This window comes from Bacillus rossius, chromosome 10 (genome assembly GCF_032445375.1).
Source record: "Bacillus rossius redtenbacheri isolate Brsri chromosome 10, Brsri_v3, whole genome shotgun sequence".
Taxonomy (NCBI): domain Eukaryota; kingdom Metazoa; phylum Arthropoda; class Insecta; order Phasmatodea; family Bacillidae; genus Bacillus; species Bacillus rossius.
The window spans coordinates 27,245,802-27,269,922 of record NC_086337.1 but is presented as its reverse complement, the minus strand read 5'-3'; the positions used below and the strand labels follow the sequence as shown (position 1 = coordinate 27,269,922).

Below are 24,121 nucleotides of genomic sequence, written 5' to 3'. Positions count from 1 at the left end.
ACTCATGTTGCCCTTAAGGGGCTAACACACATGTTTCATGGTGCACTTACCTTTGGGAGTGCTATGGGTACGTATGAAATTTGTTTACTTTAATTCTCATGAGAATTATTTAAGAACACATCATAATGGGAACAATACACACACACTAATATATGTATTACTTGTTGTTGACACTATTGTTTCTTTGGTTTATGTGGTCTGGTTTGAGTGTGCATTCCGCCAGTGGGAACTGGTACTTGTGGGGACCGGGCTTTAATGTCGCAGTAGGTATGATGTCGAACACTAACCACATTGAAACGTGTACAAACAATTTAATGTGGTTTGTATAACATCAGCAATGCACCAGCTATGTTTACCATGATGCACTATTTCGACATAACAATGAGGAATTTAAAACATTTACACTGTGCATCTTGGGCGCGCATTTACAGTTAGTTGTGATTAAAAAGAAAGGTATGTAAATATAGCTATATTCTTTGATTGAAAAGTATGTATATGCTCCTCGTAACTGTTGCCAACAATTGTGTTATGTATCACAAGGCCCGGGGCAAATAATTTTGTCGGGCCCCTCCTGATTTATTCTAACCCACACAATTACAAATAATCTAAAATCTGTAATGTTTACAACTATAACTGAAAATTCAACCTTCTCATAAAGCATAACTTGTAATATTTCTATTGAATTAATCGTCAATAGACTTTTAATTTCGTCCTATTATCAAAATAAACTTATGCATTAAAATAAATCTTTAAAATCAACCGGGGCCCCCTTGATGCCAGGCCTCAAGTATTTTGGACTCCCCCTTCTTCCACCCCATTAATGCACCTTGAGATCGCCAGTTAAACTGCTCCCAACAAAAGCTCTGCTTGTACGTTTATGCTCAAATAACAGAAACCCGTTTTAGGAAATACTAACACCAATTCTTGAATTATACACAGTAAAAATATTTCACATATATTTTTACTACCATTTTTTATTAAGATATTTAGTTAATATTTTTATGGTATGCATAAAAAGTATTTGAATATTAAACATCGCCATATCGCATTCAAAAAAGTTCAGCATCAAACGAATCGATCAGTGAGTAGGTGCTTGAAATACGCCTGCTACTCTATGACCACTGCGAAATAAAGAACATCTCGGCGCGGTTGCCCAGTTTGAGCGCGGAAGGCTGTGGATGTCGAGTGAATCAACAGATACATCACTTAAAATTGGATTGGATTTCAGAACCGATAACTTGCAATTCATTTTAAGAATATATTACCAAGCCAGAGCTGTTAGTGCCGCAATCTGATCTACAGGTACACTTCAATTGTAAAATTTTATGTTAAACATTTCTGGAAATGACACCTTTTTTTCAAAGTAATAAGTTGTGGGTATTTACCGGATATTTTTAGCTCTTAAAGTCAAAACACATTGGTCATTAGATAAGACAGGACTCCCTTTTAATTGATTCGTTCACTGGCAGGCGTCTGTGTTTTAGTCACGAATTTTTGATATTTCTTAAGTTCTAGAGAGGCCTTTTAATTGTGCTTCTTAAAATAATTTTGTAAATGTGGAAATAAAAATATATATATTAGTTATTGTTGTAGCTCTCCGTTATAACGTTTTTCTTTTACAACTTCCATGGGAATCCCCGCTCGTGTTTATTAGTGTCATCACAGACTATGAGCCGCATCGTGCAAAAATGTGAAATATTCGTTATTGTTTTACGAATAAGGTTTCATATTTGATTGGAAATGTATTTATTAAAGTAATTCAATTTAACTGCCTAAGTGAATTAGTATACGAACATAAGAATTATTTTCTATCAAGAGAAATTGTACTTGTTAGCTTTTTTTTTCTTTTTTACAAGACTCAAGATAGTGGCACAGAGACTCATAAAGAAGGATATTCTTGTTTGAAACTTTTCCTGCCCGAATAAAATGAAAAATGCAATGCAATAACTTTTTCCTTTGTAACTTTTTAGTAATGATTTAAATCAACTTAATCAGAAATATATTATCTTATGATCATTTAAGTCGTACGGTTATTTCTTTCGGTTTCAGAGCAGTAACGTTTCAAACCGCTAGCTAACTGACCAGAATACTTTCAAAGATTGAAACAAAAATACGACCTTTTTTTTATTTAATGTTTGGAAGTAAAATTATGAATAGTTTTTGGCCTAAGGGGATTTTCAATTGAGTTGTGGATCCCCAAAAATGTGATATTGAAATGATTTCATCTTGCAATATAAGAAACTGACTTTGGAGGAAATCCGACGGATTTGGAAATCTATTACTGAAATAAAATTATTTACATTTGAAAATTTTACTATTTACATAACTCCCTTTCATTAAAACAAAAAGGTTTTTCCACAAAACTGACGGTTAAAAGTTCTTACCCTCAAAGTTTGTGATTTTTTTTAACGAAGTATTTCCATTTTTTTTTTTTTTTTTTTTTTTTTTGCGAAATCTTAAAACGAGGTAGAGTTGTTGTAACATTTTATACTGTTCTATTTGAAAAAAAAAAAACTTTTACATTAGGGTTGTTTTTCAACCCCTTGATACAAGCAACTAACTGATGTGTTTTAATTTTAATTTAACATCGAAGCTTATTAAATGATTAACATTTCGTACCTCTAATGTTTCCACGTATGATATTATAACATGTCACGCCCACTGCCTACCTCCTAGGCGTATGGCTACTCGCATCTGAAGCTGTTTTTTCGTAAATGGCGCAGTTTAAGTGTTATAACAAAGCCACTTTGTACAATTAGTAATAATAATTTTAATAAATCATCTTGAAACATCGCTGTTCTTAAAGTTTTTCGATTGTTTATTATACTGAAAATTCATATTTCTATTGAAGGAGAATGATACTAATGGCGAAATTTTTAGATGTTCAAAACTTTATTTCAAGGCTTCATTGTCTTTATGTTTTTAGGTATTGTGTTATCTCTCATAGCTTCGGTTATTTTTAGAACATAAAAAAAATATATATCTAAATAACCACGTTATGTAAAACATTTTTGCATGAATTTTCTTCTTGATTTGTTTTTATTAAATACCTCCCAAAATTGCAACACACTTAAAAGGAAATGCAGTTATATATATTTTTTAATATACAATCGCCTTGTATTCTCTCTACGCTTCCATAAAAAAAAAGAAATCATCTTTGCACTCACAAATGACATAATAATAATAATAATAATAATAATAATAATAATTCCTCAAAATATTTAAAGTAGTTTTTGATTAACGTCTATAATATAAAAACAGGCAACTATCAGATAAAAACTCTATGAAGCTAAAATAAAACAATGTATTATTCTTTTCTGGATCTTAAAAGCCTGGGGACACATAATACATAATATTTTAAAATATAAACACACATATAGTGCCTTTAATTTTATCAAGACAATGTCATGTTGGCCGGCTGTTCAGAAGTTCGGAAAGTTGTATACGAAATTACTTGAATTTTAACATATTTTTTAATGCAAACGCAGTGTGATAAATTCATAAATTTGTTGATACATTTATCTTAAAAATAAAATAGGTGGCAGACATATAATTAGCTTGTCTTACAATGTTGTAGCTATTACTTATAGCAACTAAAAACGTGTCCTTTTCATTTTCAAAATTCTAATGAAAGACTTAAATAACACAAAAATGTATATCCACCTTAGTTTAAATTATGTAGTTATTTTATTGATTAATATGAGTGCCTAATGAATGGAATGAAAATCAAGGTAAGCCTGTTTCACTTTCAGGAAGTAGGAAAAACTCGTTCTTCCTGAAGCAGCAACGCCCACTGTCCAGTCCACAGATGGACGAAGTGCTCAGTGTTTGCAGAACAATATCGCTGCTGTTTTTCCTGCTATTTGCTCCAGGTAAATAAATACTGAGTTCACAAACCCGGCTTTTAAAATAAATAAAATTATAGGTCAAAGTTTTTTGAATACTTAGTCAAACAAATTTTCATTGTGATCTTAGTGTTTTCTTGATTTTTTTTCTTCAGTAGATTCCTTATGGAGTCTAACACTCCAGAATACAAAACATATCAGAAATTACAAATATATATATATATATATATATATATATATATATATATATATATATATATATATTTACTTACATGTGTTAGGTACTATTTACCTATATTTAATTGTATGAAAAACACATCTGCCTTTAAAAAAAACACCTAGTACTTTTATCAAAATATATCTGTAAAGTTGTGACTATTGGCTGAAATTCATTTTTAAAAAACATGTAAATTAATTCTCTTAATATAATAATTTTTGCAGAGAGTAGTAAGTGTGCTCTAATAGAACTTGTTTTCGCGTTTTCTTTATATTGTTTTATTCTTGTCAGTAGACCGTGACATTAATTATTTTTGGTAATTTAATTAAAAGTTTAAAATATTTTCAATGGAAGGCTATCACGGGTTTTCCTTACAAAGATCTCCAATTTCGAGCTAAGGGTGATTTTATATGTTTGGGGCCATTATTCACTACAAACTATCTTTCCCGCATGTATTATCATGTTTAGTGAGTATAATAATGTTGAATGTCAGTTAAATAAACTCTGATTATTGAATTTACAAAACAAACTGTAATAAAATTTACCAAACAGTGGGTTTCTTCTACCATTTAAACGTTCCTTTGAAATTGATATGACAGTGCTGTTCAAGACTTCAAGGATACTTGTGTTTGCACATATTGTAAGCTAAACATACCTAAAAGATAAAAATGTATCTTCAATGAAATGCTGGATAATTGAATCGTGTTTTATAAAACTTACACATAGAAAAAAAACGCTAATTTTTAATTAATTAAATGAACATTACACCGCCTAGGAACTTGGTCTAAGAGCTTCGTGATAATGTTACTGCGTAACATTAAAAATGATAATGAAATTATGTAACATAACCATGAAAATACTCATAAAGGCCCGTCTATAATTGCAATGTCCCAGATTGTGTCCGATGGACACTGGTCGCTGATTGGCCCACATGACCCTCAGAAGTCATAGGCTATGTGGGCGATGGTCCGAACACACTGTCAACTTGAACATTGGTCCCAATCTGTGTCCTTTGAAGAAGAACACTCGTGATATTTGCTGTTTCCAGTTCCAATTTCGAAAAGGTGAACAGAATATTAAGGACGGTGAGGAATGAAGCCAAGAAGACTGAGACAAAATATCAATGCCGTCCTTTTGCGAACGGCGTTTTTCAAAGGCCAATCTCACGAATTATTTTTTTTTTTTCAGTGTCCTTCGAATTCATTTATTACAATTTACTTTTGCCTTACAGAATAAATAAATATTATTGAACTCCCAAAACCTTTACAAGTTAACTGAATTTTCACAACATAGCTGCTTGCTCATTTACAACGCATGAAAACAATAAACAAAAAAAATGATTTTGGCGCTCTATATTTACTGCGCTCTGGTGACTACTTTATAAATCAGTAGTTTCGGACATCGGACATCGCAATTTTAGACGGGGCAGGTTTCTTTGTTTCGTGCGACAATGCGACGTCATTCACATTAGGATAAGCACACGAACCGCCTACAGGTTCGGATTGTTGTAGATGGGCCTTAAGAGTAATAAAGAACTAATGAACATTGAAAGTGTATATTGGACTCGCACATGTGCCTGTATGAAACTTCTCGGGTGCAACCGACAGCTGTTCCTGATGTTGAGTATCTCGCAGGAAGGGACACCGAAACCACTCATAATTCTTTCGTCTGCGCATGCTCTGTCGCTGTGTTTTGTGCTCCATGCTCTGTGTTCTGTGCGCAGAAAATGGAAAATGACATTTCGAACGTTTGCTCGGAAGAAAACGTACGTAAATGCATGGCGAATACGTATATTCCAGTTGCTTACCTTCTGCTAGAGATAAAAGTTCCATTTCGTTTGGTTTTTATTCGGCCCTGAGGGAATATTAATTTGGAGTCGTGCTTTTTTCAAAATTATTTACTGTCTGTGTTTCTGTTTTTTATAGACCAAGTTTGTTTGATATTGTGTGTTATTCAAAACATAGTCAGGCATATATAAAATTATATTTTTCACGTAAAAAAAATATCTTGGACTGATTAGCCATGATGAATTTCGGGAAAGGAAATTACCATCAGAAAGACTCTGCGCTGCCTTAGTCCGTTTTGGTTTTATAATCAGATTCACCCTTTTGGAAATATATTTAATTTACTGCTAGTGCAGTATTTCATGACCCTTCACTCTTTTATCCTTTTTTTTTTTTTTTGTGACTCGACTAATGAATCAAGTGCGCTCAAAATTTCATAAGGAGATGAAGTTGGTAGGTGATTGCTGTGAAATGCGCAATGACGCCGCACATCAAAAGCCCACCTCTCTCTATCTCTCTCTCCCTCTCTCTCCCTCTCTCTCTATCACCCCCAAGGCTGCGGTTGTCCGATCAGGGGAAGAAGAGGGAGGGAAGCATATAAAAGTAATTCCACGCGATCAAATTTTGCTTCAAATCTCATTCAGTTTTTTTTATTATTTTTGAGTTCAAGCCCATGAGTGGCATACGGCGTCACTAAAATATCATAAATACGTGTTTCGAATGATTTATTGTTCTGATTCATCCAATTTTTTTTTTAGTTTTGGACATTTATAATAAGAAATTAATATTATGTGTATGTGTGTGTGTGTGTGTGAGAGAGAGAGAGAGAAAAAGGGGGGGGGGGGGGGGGTTATTGCGCTAATCACACGTAACCCGAAAAATATCAAATTATTTGAATTTACTGATTAAAAATTACTTAGTTGCTATTTTCTCCTAAAAATAATTTTTAATGAAACAAAAATACAAATTTTTGAAGTTATTTCATGTATTTGCCAGATTTAATGGACTAAATTCAATTAATGATTTTATCACGTAATATTTTGAAAAAAAATAAGACTATAAAAGTAAATTTGTAGTTATTTTCCAGCTGTGAAATAGTAGCTAACTTTTACCTTATATCTGGCGTCAAAATTTGCTACGAAACACAAAATGCTATGCAGTGGAAAAACATATAAATTGTTCGAGATACCATCTTACGTGGTAGTTGAAGTTTTTATATATATAATTTTAATGTTTTTCTGTGATTTAACGTATTGAACACAATTTTAAATTAACCGTTTGTGTACAGCGTTTTAGTATATCATTCATTAAATCAATAAAAATATGAGGTTTTCTCAAAAAACTTGAAAAATTCAAGGTATATATGATTTTTGGGAAATCAAATTTTGTATTCGTTTATGAACTACGTCCTAGAAAACAAATAATTTGACTCATCTTCAACTACCTTTTTGTTATAGCATTCTTAAATCAATAAATATCTGGTTCCTCCAAAACCCCAAAACACTAAAGTTTGTGTGTATTTTAAAAACTTAATTTTCATTAATTTATTAATGCTATATTAAAATTAAAGAGTTTGAAGACGAAGCCTTTATACGAACGGTTATTTTAAATCTGTATGCCGCACGATTCCATGCTTTCAGCAAGTACTAGGACCATTAAGTAAATACTTGTTCAGTAGAAGAAAAAAAAGTCTTATATAAGAAAATTTGATACTGTTTTATTATGAGTTAATTTAAAAACCTCGAGCAAAAAAATATGAAATACTGGAAGCCAACGTAGTTTAGGAAGCCAACCCCCTTAAGGAACCGCGCAGCCGGGGGCGAACGGGAGCGGAGCTTCGTAATGACGCGGAGAGGCATTCCTCGCGCACCGCCGCGTCGCCAGCGCCATCTATAAATGAAAGAAATTCTCCCTCCCCCCTTCCTCCCTTCCCCGGGGCCATCGGGGGTCTCATAAGACGAGGCGGACCGCGCCGGCATTCCTGGGGAGCTACCCCCTGGCGACCCCCTCCTCCTCCTCCAAACCGTACGACGTCACCCCTTAGCGGTGCTGCCCCCGTCCGTCCTACGAAGAGCTCCGTCAGCCGGCTGGGGCATCGCCAGACCTGTACCACATACACTAGAGACTAATACCGGACAGCTCTATACTAACAACACAGGCGACAGTGTGAAAAATAACCTAGCGGCAAGAGGTGCAACTACAAACATATTTTATATATATATATATATATATATATATATATATATATATAGTGTCAAATTATATACCTATAATATTAACTGGTGTCAAACATTATTAATTTAATTTTAAAAAAATGTAAGAACTGGAGGTTAATATCTCTCATAAATTTGAACTATGATTAAAAAAAGTTTTTTTTTTCCCAAGAGAAAAGGAAGTTATTTTTGTTGCCATAATGTTGGTACCATATTGTACCATTGTTCATACTGGGCATACCGTTTGCCATCTGTCGGACTGACGTGACAACAACGCAAGGTTTTCACACGAATTTCTTGGAGCTGTCCGGTATTAGTCTAGTGTATTTGCCTGTACTGACCCGTCTGCAACTGCGTTGTCCCGAATTGCAGCCGAGTGGTCCACGCGACCCTCTGACGTCATGCGTGGCGTGGACAGTGTCCACAGAAGAATGTCCCGGTTGTACACTTCAATAACATGAACATTATACGTTTTTTTTTAGAGTGTTGGTTCAAGGTCACAATTTAAGGAGTAACTCAAAACAGATATATATATATAAGCGCCTGCGCGAGTACTACTTTGTTTTTTTTTTTCCCTCGCTTGCAGCGCCACCTACGCAAAATGGCGACTTCCTTCATGTGGAGCGTTTTGTGTTGCTGCAATTTTCTCGAAGCGTAACTGTAATTTATTTCAGTTCAACGTGTCGTTTCGTTCAAATATTTTAATGCGATTCCTCAAGTGGCAAAAAAAAAAAAATCTACCGATGATATAGGCAATTTGAATCAAGCTCCTTTTCGCTAGCCTCCACGTTCACGTGACATAACGCCATGCGAATTTTTTTTTTTCCTTTGGGGCTTCATAAAAGATAGTGTCTACGTTCCGCCACTAACTAATTATGTTCTAGATTTGAAACACAGAATCGAAGAGGCTTTACTTCCAAGAATCCGGACTTGTTAACCAAACTTGGGAAGAATTGGACTTTAGTTTGGATGTGTGCCATTTAACTAAAGGTACACATATTGAATATTTGTAAGTAAAACTAGGTTATGTTACCTTCAATTTTATGTATATGTTGTAAATAAATTAAACTGTTATAAAAATCCTCAGCGTGATAAATATTCAAGTTTTCGGTCTATTGCCTTTCGGTCAAATTACTTTCGGTCTAGTACCTTCCGGTCTAGTGCCTTTCGGATAAACGGCTTTCTGTCTAGTGCTTTTTAGTCTAGTGCCCTTCTGTCTAGTCCCTTTTGGTCAACTGCCTGTTGCCAGAGCTAAGACATATTCACAGCGAGATAAATATTCAAGTTTTTGATCTAGTGCCTTTCGGTTTCGGTCTAGTGCCATTGGGTTTATTGCCTTTTGGCTAAATGACTTTCGGTCTCTGGACTAAGCTGGATCTCTAACACCTCTCCTGTCGCGCCCGTGGGGGCCCCAGGCCGGTAGGGCTTATGCTAAGAGGGCTGGGTGCCAATGGCGGCTTCAGGATGACTTTTCGGGAGGGGCTATCGCAAAGGAAAGGTCGTAGTTGCAAAAAAAATGAAAGTGGTCAGATATTGGCCTTGGAATATTATTTACAAATTACAGGTTTCAAATACAGAACCTTAGTAACTCCGTGCACCTTTGGATGAGATAAAAGTTTAACATATTAAAATTAAATATTTAAAGTAAACATAAATATACACTAATCAATAATATTGGTCTCGGGAGGGGCTATCGCCCCCATCGCCCCCCTTCTGGAGCCGCGCTTGGCTGGGTCAACAAAACAAAAGAGGGAGAAATCCCTTGTGCAGTTGTACTGGTGCCTCCCGGTGCAGCGATTGCAGGCCTGCTAGTCAAGGGCCTAGCCAGGGGGGGGGGGGTTAGGGGTTCAACCCCCCCCCCCCCCCCCCCCCCTTAGCACCAAATCTTTAATTAAATTTCTTATTTCACTAAAACAAATTTCATATTAAATATTAATAAAAATTTTACCATTACAATATTTAAATTTAAGTACCGAAAACTGCTAAAATAGCACTATTTTACACCTTAAAATCCAAATTTTCCCGGGGGAAGACCCCCAGACCCCCCCCCCCCCCCCCCCCCGCTTTAATACGGGGAGGGGGGGGGCATGCTTCTTAACACCCTCCATACACAAATCCTGGCTACGCCACTGCTGCTAATCACTCGGTCGCGCTGCGTGTTGGCACAGGCGGCCGCTGCATCAGCCTGCTCTCGGTCGGCGTACCCCGGCACGTGGCGCACGGACAGTCCACGGTGCTCGAGTGCCAGTTCGACCTGGAGGGCAGGAGGCTGTACTCCGTCAAGTGGTACAAGGACGGGGAGGAGTTCTACCGCTTCGTGCCGGAGGAGAGCCCCCAGAAACAAGTGTTCCACCTGGCCGGCGTCAACGTGGACGTGAGTGTTGGCTGTCTCTCGCACGTGCGTCCACATTCCGCTGCCGTAACTCGAATACACCCGACTTTCAAACACGTAAATTAGACTTGATGTAAGTTTTTGGACGTACGCCATTGCTAAGAACTTTTTCTGTTGAAGAAAAACTAATAAATAAAATAAATAAATAAAATTACCCAAAAAAGACAAAAAAAAAACACACAAAATTAAGCAAACAATTGCTGTTGTCAACAAGGATATGAACACCACAAAATATTCCGAAACAGGAATATGGTCAACAAACAAAGAAAAATGTACTAAGATTTAAAGATAACGTAAATTAGAAACACGCCGGATAGAAAAGATTTTTTTTTTTTTAGGTTATGTCAGTTCAAAATTACGTGGTTACAACTCGTGACAGTTATAAGTAGGGACCGGAAAAAATTCGCGGTTTTCAATGACCTGTAGGATGAACTCCACAGTTCTACGTACACTCGGTCAAATGCCACCCACTCATTGGCTGCTGTCTTGTGAGACGTTCCAGCGTAGCAGCCTGTGATTCGATAAAGCTTTGGTTGGGTGTTTCTCTATTGGCCCAGAGCCATCCAGATGAGTTGTGAATGAACCAATAGCAGAGGCAGCACCGAGGTACAACGATTTGTATTTTAGCTTATCGCGAAATGAATTCGCGAATTTTTCCGGTCTCTAGTTATAAGTTGTGTGTTCGTAAATTGTGACATTTTTAAATTATGTGGTTCTAAAGTTCTGGTATTTCAAAGTTATGTGGCTTGGCATTGAGTGTTTCCAACTTACGACAGTTCTAAGTAGGTCAGCATTTGTTTTAAATAATTTTTATTTTAAAAAAAATTGCATATATGTACTGAAAATACAAGAATACAAATGACGAGGAGAAAAATAAATCTTGCTAAAGCTATCTTGTACTTAATGAATATTAAGGTCATATTTGTGTGTAATGTTACTAATTTAGCTTCGTGAAGTCATAATTGTTGCGTAATGTAGTGGAATTCTTGGAATCAATAGTAATTTGCTGCAATGAAAATTTTCCCCTGTAAAATAATTGTTACAGAAAAATGCAATAATTTTTTGGAATGATTGCAAATGTACTAATATTACCATCAGTTTATTCTGTAATAGTCTTATAAAATCATTTTGTGTCATGTACATACCTTAAAACCTAATTTTTAGATATTAATGGCAAAATAAGTATTATTACTAAAAATGCATACTTAATGGTGAATACTTCTCACAATTTAACATTTTATTAAGTAACATTTGATTTCAATGGAGCTGCAAGATTTTTTTATGCACTTGGAATACGTGCTCTTGATTTCAATACGTCTCGCTGTAAAAGACTTCAGAAGGTGTTACTGGCACAAAACTAAGAACATTTCACGTGTTTCAGACCGAATCTTCCGCTGAGAATCAAGTGAAGCTGATGTCGGTGAACCTGAACAGCACAGGACGTTACAGGTGCGAGGTGTCGACGGAGGGTCCGCCTTTCGAAACCGTGTCTGAACATTCCGACATGGCAGTCTTCGGTAAGCACGGATGGTTCTGAACATCGATGCTTGGTTAATAAACTACCCAGGAACGCAGGAAACGCAACACCCCAATATTTAAACAACGTAGTTTTTTTTCTTCAAAATTTATAAACTACGCAAAGACGCAAAACCGCTAACTTTCAACTATGTACTTGCGTTTTGGCTTATGTTTCCGCCTTCTAAATTTTAAATGAATTGTTTCGAAAACGTTTTCAAGATGCAGAAATTATGTGTATAGAATGTCATGATTTTTTTTAACACAGGCATCACTTTTTTTTTAAAATTTAACTATCGTACAGTGAGAGCAAATTTAGATGTCAGTTAAAATTATTAAGAATACGCAAGTAATCTTTTTTTTTTTTAAGAAGTGAGACGAAGAATTTTTTTCTTTAGTTTTATAGCTTCAAATTTTAGGGTTGATAATGTCTATCTACTTGCGTGTTTTTATGAAATTCCGTAGTTTTATTGCGTTTTCTGCGTGCTGTGTTTTAGTTTACTCTTGCGTTTCTTAAGAAGCTTTAATTTTGTTACATATGAGAAAAATCGGTCCGGAAACGATAGCCCAATTAATTAATTTCAGTTTTATTTATTAGCTAATATTCACACTATTTGTTCAATTATAATAATTTAAATGTATGTCCGCAAACTATTCACACTTTAACAAGTCTCCCCACTGGAGCTCGTCTCGACAGTGATTCTCTCTAATGTTTTCCTCTTACCACGCACCTCGTTACCAACCGTACGAGGAAATAATCAATCGTGTAAATTGGCAACACTTATTACGCCGTGCGCCGGGCAGAGATAGGGAAAATATACAGATGGAGCATAAGGTACGAGTTTGGACGAGGGGGGGGGGGGGGGAGGATGAAGCCAAAAGGGGAGGGGAATTTCAATGTACTAAACGTACAAATATGGCGGCCGTTTGTTTACAAATGTGTCAGCTGTACCTGTATTGGAGGTTAAAGTGGTGAAAAATGTCAACTCATATCATTACATTTGTATTATGAAGATTAGTTTTGGTTTTTCAATTAATACAAACACATTAACCAGTAATATTTTGATATAATTTTATTCCGAACAGCTTAACTACAGTCGTTATTAAAAGCAGGCAAGAACAGCTGATACAAATATAAACAAACGTCCGCCATATTGGTATGTGAAAATCAGGGGGGGGGGGGGGCAAATGGGGGAAAAAACAATTTCACGTCTGATGGGTAGTGCACAATCTGTATCCTTTCCTTACCTCTGGCGCCGGGACATTCAAGCAGTACGCAAGGAGGCGCTCATATTATGTTCCTTTATGTGCATCATTTTGACCGACATCGTAGGCTGTATACGGCTGATGACATGTATAACAGAAATAAATAAGATAAAAAATAGATTCTAAATTCAAATAAAAAAAAACTTAAATAAAAAATCACGTGTAAAACACTGATATTATCCAGTTATCCAAAATAGTACAAAAAAACACAGTCAATACAAAACAAATATATTTTTAAAAATATGTAGGTACTGGTAATTTAAATGTAAACCCATGAATTTCATTGTGAAATCACGTAACATGAACATGTACAATATGATTTTTGTAAGTTTAGGAATAAAAGTATTATACCTATATGTATATACTTTAGCAATTGCACTCTCTGTGTTGTGCTAACTTAGAATCCATATTCGGTACAATTTCCACAATGTTTTCCCTCTCTCTACTTTATTTCCTGAAAAAATCTTTAAACTTGTAGGAAGGATGAGTTAGAACTTTTCTTTTTTACATCAGATATGCATTTGCCAGTATCATTAAATACTGCTATTATGTATGGTAAACTATTAAAAAAAACGTATATAGAAAATCTTGAGCTCCGATTGACTGCGGGGAATGAAATCACATTTGAAAGCATAAATACTTAAAAAAAAGTATTTTATTTACGTGAGCAACTTAGGATATATTTTACTAGATACAGCATATTCTAGCTAATATAAATAAATTTATAATTTAATATGTGTGTTTGTAAGTTCCTTGCGTTGTTAAGTTACGATTTTTTTAAGGTGGCCGCCTTGCTACGTCACCAAACGGCATACAGATCTCCGGGTGTCAACGCGCCAGTTAAAAACCGCTTAAAAATTCTTGAAAGTGTCTTATTACGAATAGCATTTAAGAGCCATTTAACTTATCTATACATGTTTCGTGTTAAGCGTAGGATAGTGTAAAATACCAAACGGATGTTTTCGTGTATGTATTTTTGGTATGACAATTTTCCAAATAAGGCATTGTAAGGGGTATAGGAGAGTGTGGGCAGACTTTGTCTGTGATATTCCAAACCAAAGTTACAGGGTCGCCACTTAGAGTTCTCGTAGAGGCGAAAACTGCACGCCAGGTAGGTGATCGCTCTAACTTATGACAGTTATAATCTATGACTGTTCCAAGTTATGATTATTTAAGTACTGTGTTACTCAGTCGTAATTATCTAAGCAATGATGGTTCTCATTTGAGTGTTTCTATGTTGTGGTAGCTCTAACTTATGACAGCTCTAAGTTGTGACAGTTCTAAACTACGATGTTTCTTTAGAGTTGTGTTTTTATAAGATATGACGGTTCTAATTTCTATATTGCTCTAACTTATGACAGTTTTAGGTTCCGACAGTTCTAACTAATACATTGTAAGTTATGATGTTTGTAAGTTGTGAATTTCAAAGTTATGGTCAATAAAAGTGTAATTCTAAGCTGTAAACCGCTATAGCTTATGACAGTTGATAGAATCGAATTTCAATGATTAAATGCTTGAATTGTAACGAAGTAAATCAAAGGAAAGAACTGAAATGTGTGGTAATGTTTCATAACTGTACATTTTAATGTGAAATAACCGAAATAATCTTAAACGATACAAATGGCAAGGAGATAAATCCACTTATACGGAAATGAGTCGGAAACCTAATACATCAAACAAAATCACTCGATACAATAGAAAAAAAAATTATTTGTACCCAAATGTAATTAAATAAATAAAATGAATTTAAAAAAACATCAAAAAGCATTAAAAGAACCCATTTATAACGAAATAAGTGTACTGTAATAGGAAGAATTTCAATGATTAAATGCATGAATTGTAACGAAATAAATCAAAGAAAAGGACGTTCCTGAGTAGTGATTTTCTTAGCTGAGTAATTCTGATTTGGGTGTTTCTAAAGTCGTGATTGCTCCATACGATGGGATTCTGTACGTGATGGTGAATCTGAGTCGGGTGTTGTTGATCGCTGCAGCTCGTGAGCGGTAGAGGGACGCCAGCGGAGAGGTGACGAGTGTGTCTCTGCCCGCAGTGCTGCCCAAGGGCAACCCGCGCATCACGGGCGGCAGAGCGCGCTACCAGGTGGGCGACCAGGTGCGGCTCAACTGCACCTCTGGCTGGTCGCGGCCCGCGGCGCGCCTCAAGTGGTTCATCAACGAGCACCAGGTGGCCTGCGCGTCCCTTCCGCCACACGCACTCGCGCACTAACAAACACACGCATACACACATACACATAGGCCCTACACACATACATACATATATACACACATACTAGAGCTGTAGCAAACCGTATGTATTCGGTACCGAGTAACGGGTGCGCCATCCAGTAACGAGTAACGAAAAGTTACACACGGCTGCATCTCGTTACTCGCATTTTTCGTATGTTTCACGCATGCGCGCGCATATTCGATGAATTTACGTTACAAAGAACGATGTTTGTTTATTAAGTAAAGTATAATTTGGAAATTCATCGTCCAAGTTTTTTTACTGTTTATTAAAGGTACCTATTATGTGTGTAGACAAAGTTTGATATTGGAACAGAAACAACGTAAGAAAGTATTTTTTACAAATTAGAAATATGTATGTTTTTGTTTTTTATTATCACGTATTTTTACGTTTTTTGTTCTTATCTTAAAAGAGATAATATAATAAAGCCGCTCTAATGAGATTTAATTGTTTCTTGGTTAACAAAAACTGTTAATTATCAAATATTGTTAATTGTTTATAATCTATTTATTATTATTTACACGTCGTCATACTGTACGCGTATGCAATACGACTCGATTCGTTGCTGCAACATAACATAGCATGTTATGTGGTATCAGAAGTAACGACTAACGTAACGATACGATAGTAACGAGTACTAATTGTTATAGTAACGAATACATACGGGTATGCTTTTTTCGTTACTTTTACACCTCTAACACATACACATACACATACATACACATATGCATACAGTGGCGGATCCAGAGGTTCACATCGGAGGGGCCACTCTAGGATTTCAAAATAGCCAGAGAAAAAATTGTCTTCAAATTACTAAATTTGTATTTAATCTACTCACACTACACATAACATCCAACCACCAGATTTTATGATTCTACATACAAGAAATTCATTAATTTAAATTAAAATATTTTATTGGTTTCAGAAACAATCATTTTTTCGGCAATATTAATGTAGCAGACAACTGGTTTTGTTTGGGGGGGGGGGGGCACTTGCCCCTGGTGCCCCCCCTTGAATTCGCCACTGCATGCATATACATACACACACATACATATCCATACATACACATATTGCGGTTCACGGGCAGTTACCGCCACCCACCTTGCCATGTTTCCGTTGAAATTATTACAACGTAAAAGGCGCCCCCCTCCCCCATCCCACCTTCCTGGGCACACATACTGTGTACAGAGCTTCAGAACAAGCCACCCGAGTGGGGAATGTTTACGAAAAACATTTAAGAATACCATATGCTGTTTCCGTATTTAGTTACTAAATTATTTTTAGGGGAGTTAAAAGGGCTGAAACGCGTGTTTTCAGAATAATGTGTTAGACGCTTATCATCCCGCCTCACTGACACACATACACCCCTGACTGCTTGTGACTTCTATACGCCGACAGTCTCTTTGTATCTTGTACCACTATAGTAGCAATTTGATTAGTGTATTATAGTATCTAAGCCCTAGTTACAAAGTATAAGCCTTAAGTAAAATTTTATAAAAATTATAAAAAAACCGAAAAAAAAAATACAAAATTTCAAGCAATGTGCGCCCACGCCTCGGCTTTGAACTGTGCATATCATAGAAACTGACTTATCAATAGGGACTAGAAAAATTCGCGGTTTAAATGACCTCTAGGATGGACTCCACGATCATCTATGTTCGCGGGAATATTACACCAGCTCACTGGCTACTGACTAGTGACACCTGCTAACTGGGATGCGTATGATTCGATACTTCTTACGTTGAGGGTCATTCATTGGCTCACAGTCCTTCAGGCAAACTGTGTTCCAATCACTGAAGCGGCAATAAGTTACACGCACTTGGATTCTAGCATATCGCGAAATGAACCCGCGAATTTTTCCTTTCTCTACTAATCAAGTGTCTAGTATGTAAGTTTGTCTGCTTTACTTTCTTCTCTAGTTAAAGGTGTCGAGTGAGTGGCCAGTGCAGCCACTCATCACAAGAGTGAGAGCTCCCCTGGTCATAAATCTATCAATGGATCAAAATATGAATGTGGACCACGCGTCCAAGCTCCCAACCCTCGCATGGTAGACTCTCTTCTACTCTGTCCAACTCTTCATCCAGACCATCCTCTGTCTCCCGTATACTCCTACGCTATCACGCATGCCTGTGCCCAGGGTTTTCCCTGGGTCAATGCAGGTTTTACCTGGGCCCAAATGGGCATAGCTAGTTTTAAGACAGGGGGAGTTAGTCATGGCGCCAATCGCTGACGTGACTGGCCAATCTCCGCACAAAGAACACGATGCATGCGAACCTTCCATGCATGGCTAATCCCAGCATGACCAGGCGTATAGGCTTCACCTAAATCCCTCCCTAACCCGGACCTCTCCTACAAATACACTTTAGTATTTAGTTAGCAACTTCACTTCCGTGTCTGCAGGCATGGAGGGAGAAAAACTAATTGCCAAGACTGAGACCTAGTTCTTTTTAAGTAGTTTTAGGCCCACTCACTAGATAGAAGCTTTCATGATATATTTCTGACAAGGCTACATTGATCGTGAGAAGTAAAGCTTAATATATCATCAGTGAAAATTAATTTGCTTTATTTATGTTGCCACACGCATTGTGTTGTAACATACCAGAAATTTGGCATATCCTACTCTAATATATACCTATATATAACATGCTTTTAATAACAAAACAACATTAAGGATGTTTAAACCTCTTTTACTTTGCAATTAGTCGTCAAGTACAGTAGGACCCCTCATATCCGACCTTCCCACAACCGACTCCTCATGATATTCGACCTAGTCTCCATGGTTGGCGAGCCTGTTCAGACTTGAAAATGTGACGCATCTACATGTTTCCGTGTCGCAAACTGTCAGTTCAGCCGTGATTGTTGGTGTAGAATGTGCTCGTACTATAATCTTGTACTGTCCTATGTTTTTTTTTTTTAACGTAACGTAATGTATTGTGGGCAAAAAAAAGTGGAGGGACACTTCCGCAAAATCAAGATCAGGCAAAACTGAAACTAAAAATACATTACTGAATCCTTTAAGTAAGTTATGCTTACATTGTATTCATCTTATCATTTATAATTTAACAAAAGTAAATGTTTTAAATGTATACAGCATTATCTTTACAAATAAAGTTGTATTACTGTACATACTGTATAGCTGGGAAAGGCGTTTTCTTTTTTCTTTTTTTTGCTCCTACGGATATCCGACCTTTTGGCCGTTCCGACCATGGCCCGGTCACGTCATGGTCGGATATGAGAGGTCCGACTGTAGTTAAATTAACATTATGAACCTGGAACTTCGGATCTGAACCTATAGTACTAGTAGTTATGGGTTTAACCGACAGATAGCGCCGCGTGTCGCGCAGAACACGCTGTACGAGCCGCACGTGTGTGGTGTGTGTCTGTGGTGGGGAAGCCTTCTTTTCACAGACGAGAGAGCCAAACGTCCGATCGTGCATCTTCGTTTTTTTTTTTTTGTTCATTGTAAATAAATATACAACTCATGATAACTAATGGTCAATTAGATTAGGTTAGGTTAGCTACATTATAAATACTTTAAAACATTGTGGACGGTTGATTTGGTTAGGATGGCTACATTAAAGATACTGTGAAATCATTTAAACAACGGTTTCCTAGCGCTGGATATCTACATATTAAAAATGTTATTTGCTAAGCAACCATAAAATGATTTTACAGTATTTTTAATGTAGCCATACTTACCTAATATAACCAACCATCCACAATGTTTTAAAGTATTTTTAATGTAGCCTACCTATCCTAATCGACCGAAAAATTTAATGCCACACCGGTTTATATACAAGTTTTGAGGATCTCTGCTCCATTTTTGATGACCCAGCCTTCATATCCTATAAGGACGTCCAGGCTGGGGCCCCCATGGGCATGGATGCGGATCACGCCGCATACGCATCCAGGAAGGGCGTTAGAGCTTTTGGCTATGCAAAAGGACTGAGGCTACCCATCCCAGCTTATGCACCACCTCCGGCCCCCTACTCCACTCAGCTCACCAGCAAGTTGGATGCTCCCTTAGCCCTCCGGAGTTTATACAATCATATAGAACGGGAAAAAAAAGCGAGCATGAACAAGAGCGTCGCCAGCCGATGGCCCAGGGGGGGGGGGGGGGGCAAGTTGTGGGAAAAGTGTGTATTTTTTTGCATTTGGCTACATTTTTTTGAATCTCCAGGGCTCTAGCGGGGGGCAGCTGCCCCCCCTCCCCCCCTTGGCGTCACCCTTGAGCATGAACTTGGGGGAACTTCGGGGTGTGGCTCTCCCGTCCGTGAAATGAAGGCTTCCCGCGTGTGTGTGTGTGTGTGTGTGGTCGCAGGCCAACAGGGCGTACCTCGCGAGGCCGGTGGTCCTGGAGTCCGCGGCGGGAGGGGGAGGCCTGCAGGCAGTCGTGCTGGGCCTCGAGTTCACCGTGCGGCCCAAGCACTTCCGCAAGGGCAGCATGCGGCTCAAGTGCCTGTCGACCATCTCGTCCATATACTTCCGCAGCAACGAGACCACGCTCGGCCGGATCGACAAGGCCCCGGTCGACCACAGCCAGACCGAGTCGTCGACCAAGCTGGGAGGTCAGCGGCGTGGTCGATGGTTTCACGTCGCACGATACCAGCCCGGGGGCGCAACAACAAGGACGGGGGGGGCAAGGGTATTTTGCCCCCCCCCCCCACGCCCTCTCTGAGACCTTGAAGTGGGGGTAAACGGAGGCAAAGAAAGTGCTGTGTAATCAATTTTTAGATAATAAAAACTGCTTAAATGGCACCATTTTCCCACCTTGAAATACAAATTTTCCCCGGGGGAGGATCCCCGGACCCCCCGCTTCAATAGGGGGGATTAATGATTCGTTATAAAAAGGTATATTGCCCCCCCCCCTTTTGGAAATGTAGTTGTTGTGCCCCTGATACCAGCTGGGACACGGTGTGTGAAGGGGGGAACAGTGATTGTCTTCTTGATCTGAACGTCAAGTGTGCAAAATAATTTCTAGCGCGCTGGCAGAAACCGGCAGGCGTTCTGCCAGTGTATATTTATTTACCTAAAAAATATATATTTTAAAAATGGATGGTATGTATGTAATCTAGAATCTACAAAGAGTTGTAAAAAAAGTGGAAAAATGAATGATTACTGATACTGAAAAGATTCCATTATCCAGCCAATGCCCAGCATGTATTATGCATTGCAAATCCTCATTATATATATATATATATATATATATATATATAGTAATTTGTTTTAAGTAGGTAAGCATATACATGGCATCTCTCTACATATATCCCTTCACATCTCACACTATACCTCTCTATCTCTCCTCTATATACCTATATATCTATGTATCTATATATGTATAGGCTATATCTCTTTATCTAACTCTATATCATTTTCTACACCTCGCTCTATCTCTCAACCTCACTCTGTATCTCTACCTTTATTTCTCGTTTGCATTTAATTCAATTCAATTCCGTGATGCATGCGCACCCATACACCGAAAACACACGAACTGCCGCTAAACAATGTGAAATACATGTATTTGTTGAAACGATTCGCACGCCAACCTATTATAAAATAGTTGCACTAACTCAGAAAACTTTGCGGACATGCGCTTCGGATGAATGGTGTAGGAACGCTTACGGGAGAAACACTTAAATATTCAAGACGTGATGGACGCGTCAAACGATAGTGCGTTTAAAATTTCAAGGCAACGCCATCTATTGACGAAGTTCAAAACTAAACTGTTATTAGCGGCATTGGTTCGTTAGCCGCCACGAGTTCCACTAAGTGGACGGGACTTGTCAAGGAGAAGGATAGGAAGTTGCCAGACCTTACTATATGACCGTGTGGCGGACATAGCGAAATGACACAAAACTCACTGTATGTCTATGACCTATGATTTTCTGTTGTAAAACTGAATTTACCCACGGTGACAGAGATTATTTCCGCTCGGCAAACTGACGTAACCAACTAGGAGTTAGTGAGTGCCTAACACAGAGTCTCTGAGACTACGAGTTTGCGACATTGGCAGTATTCTCGCCTTCAGTACTCTCTCCTCACGCTCTCCTCTGCCAGGACTCTCCGTAGAAGACGTACCCTGATGATGGCGACTGCAACGTCGACCGAAACGTTGGCCAACCTTTTTCCACTTTCGACGCGGCCGAAACACACACAGCCCAGAAACCCTTCTCGTCAGTTACATATCTGTCATGTTGGCAGGTTTTCGCAAATGGCTTCCATCCGAGTTTCTCCATCCGGGGCAAATCTCTTTGATTCGTCAATTACCTTCCACGCAACGACATATAGTTTTTGAAGTGATTATAAAAAAATTTTGAAGCGAAACTTCTTTACAGTCGGTAGGGCAATTAGAGGCGATGACGTCGTCAGAGCGTATCGAAAGTGTATCGCTCGAAGGGCAAAGATAAATGCAACGATCAGGATTGAAGAACTCAATGGAAAGTTTCCGTTGTATCGCATAAGTATATTCACGCATTTTTTTTTTTTTTTTAACTTGCGCACTTGTATATTTGCTCACTGCACACATTCTCAGACATTCTTTTACCTCTATGTTTGAAGTTTCACTACTAACTCAAGCGACGGCTTTGACGTGACAACGTCTAATAAATCGATGAACGCCGGCTGCACGCACGAAAAAGGATGACTCATTGTCCCGTTACACAAATTTTCCCGTTACGCTTTGTCCCGTTACGCTCATTGTACGCTTGCACTGCATCTATCTCTCTTCCACTCGATTGGAACAATCATCGATTTGACTTTTTCGAGGCACATTAAACTTGAAACACTCCCATTCGTTTCCTACTTTTCCTATCATCGTCCTATCCTTAACAGAATAACACAGATTGGAAGAAGTTAAATAGCAAACATGTATAAAAGTTATAGTTAAAATAATTTCTTCGTTAAAGTAATAAACATATTTGAATTAATGAGTGCAAATAAAAGTAAATTTATCAATTAAATTGTAGATTTAATTTCACTCCTTTGTATACATACAAAATAGTGATAATTCAATAAAATTGATTCAATTTTATTCATAAAAGTATGCAATAATTTCATTAATATTTTGTTATGACGTTGTCACGTTAAACTATCGTTCGTAAACCGACATTACAGACAACCATTTTTTTTTCCTGCAGGTCTCGGTGGAAAAGTGGCCGTAGCAGCCTCGTTGTTTTTCGCCCACACCCTGTGGGCCATGGCAAGATGTGACTGACGATGTACTACGTAGCCACTACGTTATCAAGCGTCACGACGTAAACTTATGGGTCCAAATTATTTACATCAAGAAGTTCAAATTATACCAAAAAAAAATAATCAAACATGTACGTTACTATGTTTGCTAATATCAAATGATTGTTAAAACGAAATTTTATGTTTTAAAAATAAATACATTGTACCTGGATTGCATTCCTATTGCATACTGCACCCTTTTGTTCCAGTGAAGATGCATTTTCCAATCAACTCTTTACTAAGAGCACGCTTGCACGGCACAGCTTAGCAAGTTCAAGTGAATAAGTTTAGTTAGCCATATTTGAAAATATTTTATTGATTGAAAAGGAAGTGCTACGGTTACACGGGTTTCGATTTTCGACACAACAAAAGTTTATGTTCGATTTTCGGTGTTATTTAGGAGGAGTGTTCAATTGCATGCTTAAAGTTATAACACCACTAAATTATTCTGCATTGCTATTAAATTACTCACATCCAAACATTTCATGTATATTATTTTATTTACCTGCTGCTACACGACTCGCTATGGTACTTGCAAAAAACATTAAGTTTAGTTTTAATGGGACCATGTTCAGAATACGTGTAACCAGTTGCTGAGTCGAACATGTTCCGACGAAGTGTCTCGAAGCGCCGTGCGAGCGCGGCCTGAGTTACATTCTTAGCTAACGTCCCTTCCATGGCTGCGCTTGTGGAAAAAGGTGAGGTTAGGTTTAACTGAAGCCCGTCGCCTCCGTCCGTCATACGTTCGCGAATCGCCAGACGTGCAGCCAATCAGAGAGCCCGAAAAAAAAAATACATTTGTCCAACCGTCAAGAGTTTAACAAATCGAATATTGAATTTTTCCGAGAATTTACTACAACGATATGTACAGGAACATGAAAATAAATAACTAAACAACATCGAGATAAACCTCCGAGATAGAAAACATGGATTGTTAGCAGCACTGATTTGGGAATATATTCTTACGGACGGATAGAGTCATCCTGTAGATCGCTTGGCTAGTTCCGTGACGTCGCACGAAGAAAGAGTGATGAATGTCGGACAGAGGTGACGGGACATTGTAATTCTGGCCTTTCAATCATTTTCGCTGCAATTTGCGATCGTAAAATATCTAGTTTTGGTAGTGAGAGAGGTGCCTAAGATACTGGCCTAACATGCTTCATGATTATTATTTTAACTAACTAGCTGCTTAAAAAGTGACACGTTATAAGTTTACAACAGAAAATTCTCTAGGTGCTACTCACAAAACTTTCAATGTTACAAACATGTGTTTTTTTTTTAAGTGAAACTTCTTTGCTGTGGAGGTTACAATATTCGAGCGTTAAGAAAATTCCGATCGCACGAGGGGAATAGTAAGGTAAACGGTGAGGGAACCGGCAGAGGAGGAGAGTGCGTCAGCGGCGACGCCACTCCAA

General features: G+C 37.8%; 1 protein-coding gene across 1 annotated transcript; it reads left to right on the top strand.

The window, feature by feature from the left end:
- The first annotated feature begins 1,164 nt into the window (after positions 1 to 1,164).
- On the top strand, positions 1,165 to 22,872 carry LOC134535642 (cell adhesion molecule 3-like). The gene is made up of 7 exons (XM_063374828.1): positions 1,165 to 1,302; positions 3,753 to 3,872; positions 10,228 to 10,433; positions 11,833 to 11,968; positions 15,283 to 15,416; positions 19,798 to 20,044; positions 22,613 to 22,872. Exons 2-7 carry the CDS (start codon positions 3,809 to 3,811, stop codon positions 22,687 to 22,689), a joined length of 864 nt encoding a protein of 287 aa, XP_063230898.1. The 5' UTR covers positions 1,165 to 1,302; positions 3,753 to 3,808; the 3' UTR covers positions 22,690 to 22,872.
- Positions 22,873 to 24,121: the final 1,249 nt, after the last annotated feature.

What these genes read in the sequence shown, in the direction of transcription:
- LOC134535642 (XM_063374828.1), top strand. Translation starts at nt 3,809, where the DNA reads ATGGACGAAGTGCTCAGTGTTTGCAGAACAATATCGCTGCTGTTTTTC. An exon ending in TTTCCTGCTATTTGCTCCAG is followed by an intron (nt 3,873 to 10,227) that starts GTAAATAAATAC and finishes GTGTTGGCACAG; the next exon opens with GCGGCCGCTGCATCAGCCTG. An exon ending in TGGCCGGCGTCAACGTGGAC is followed by an intron (nt 10,434 to 11,832) that starts GTGAGTGTTGGC and finishes CACGTGTTTCAG; the next exon opens with ACCGAATCTTCCGCTGAGAA.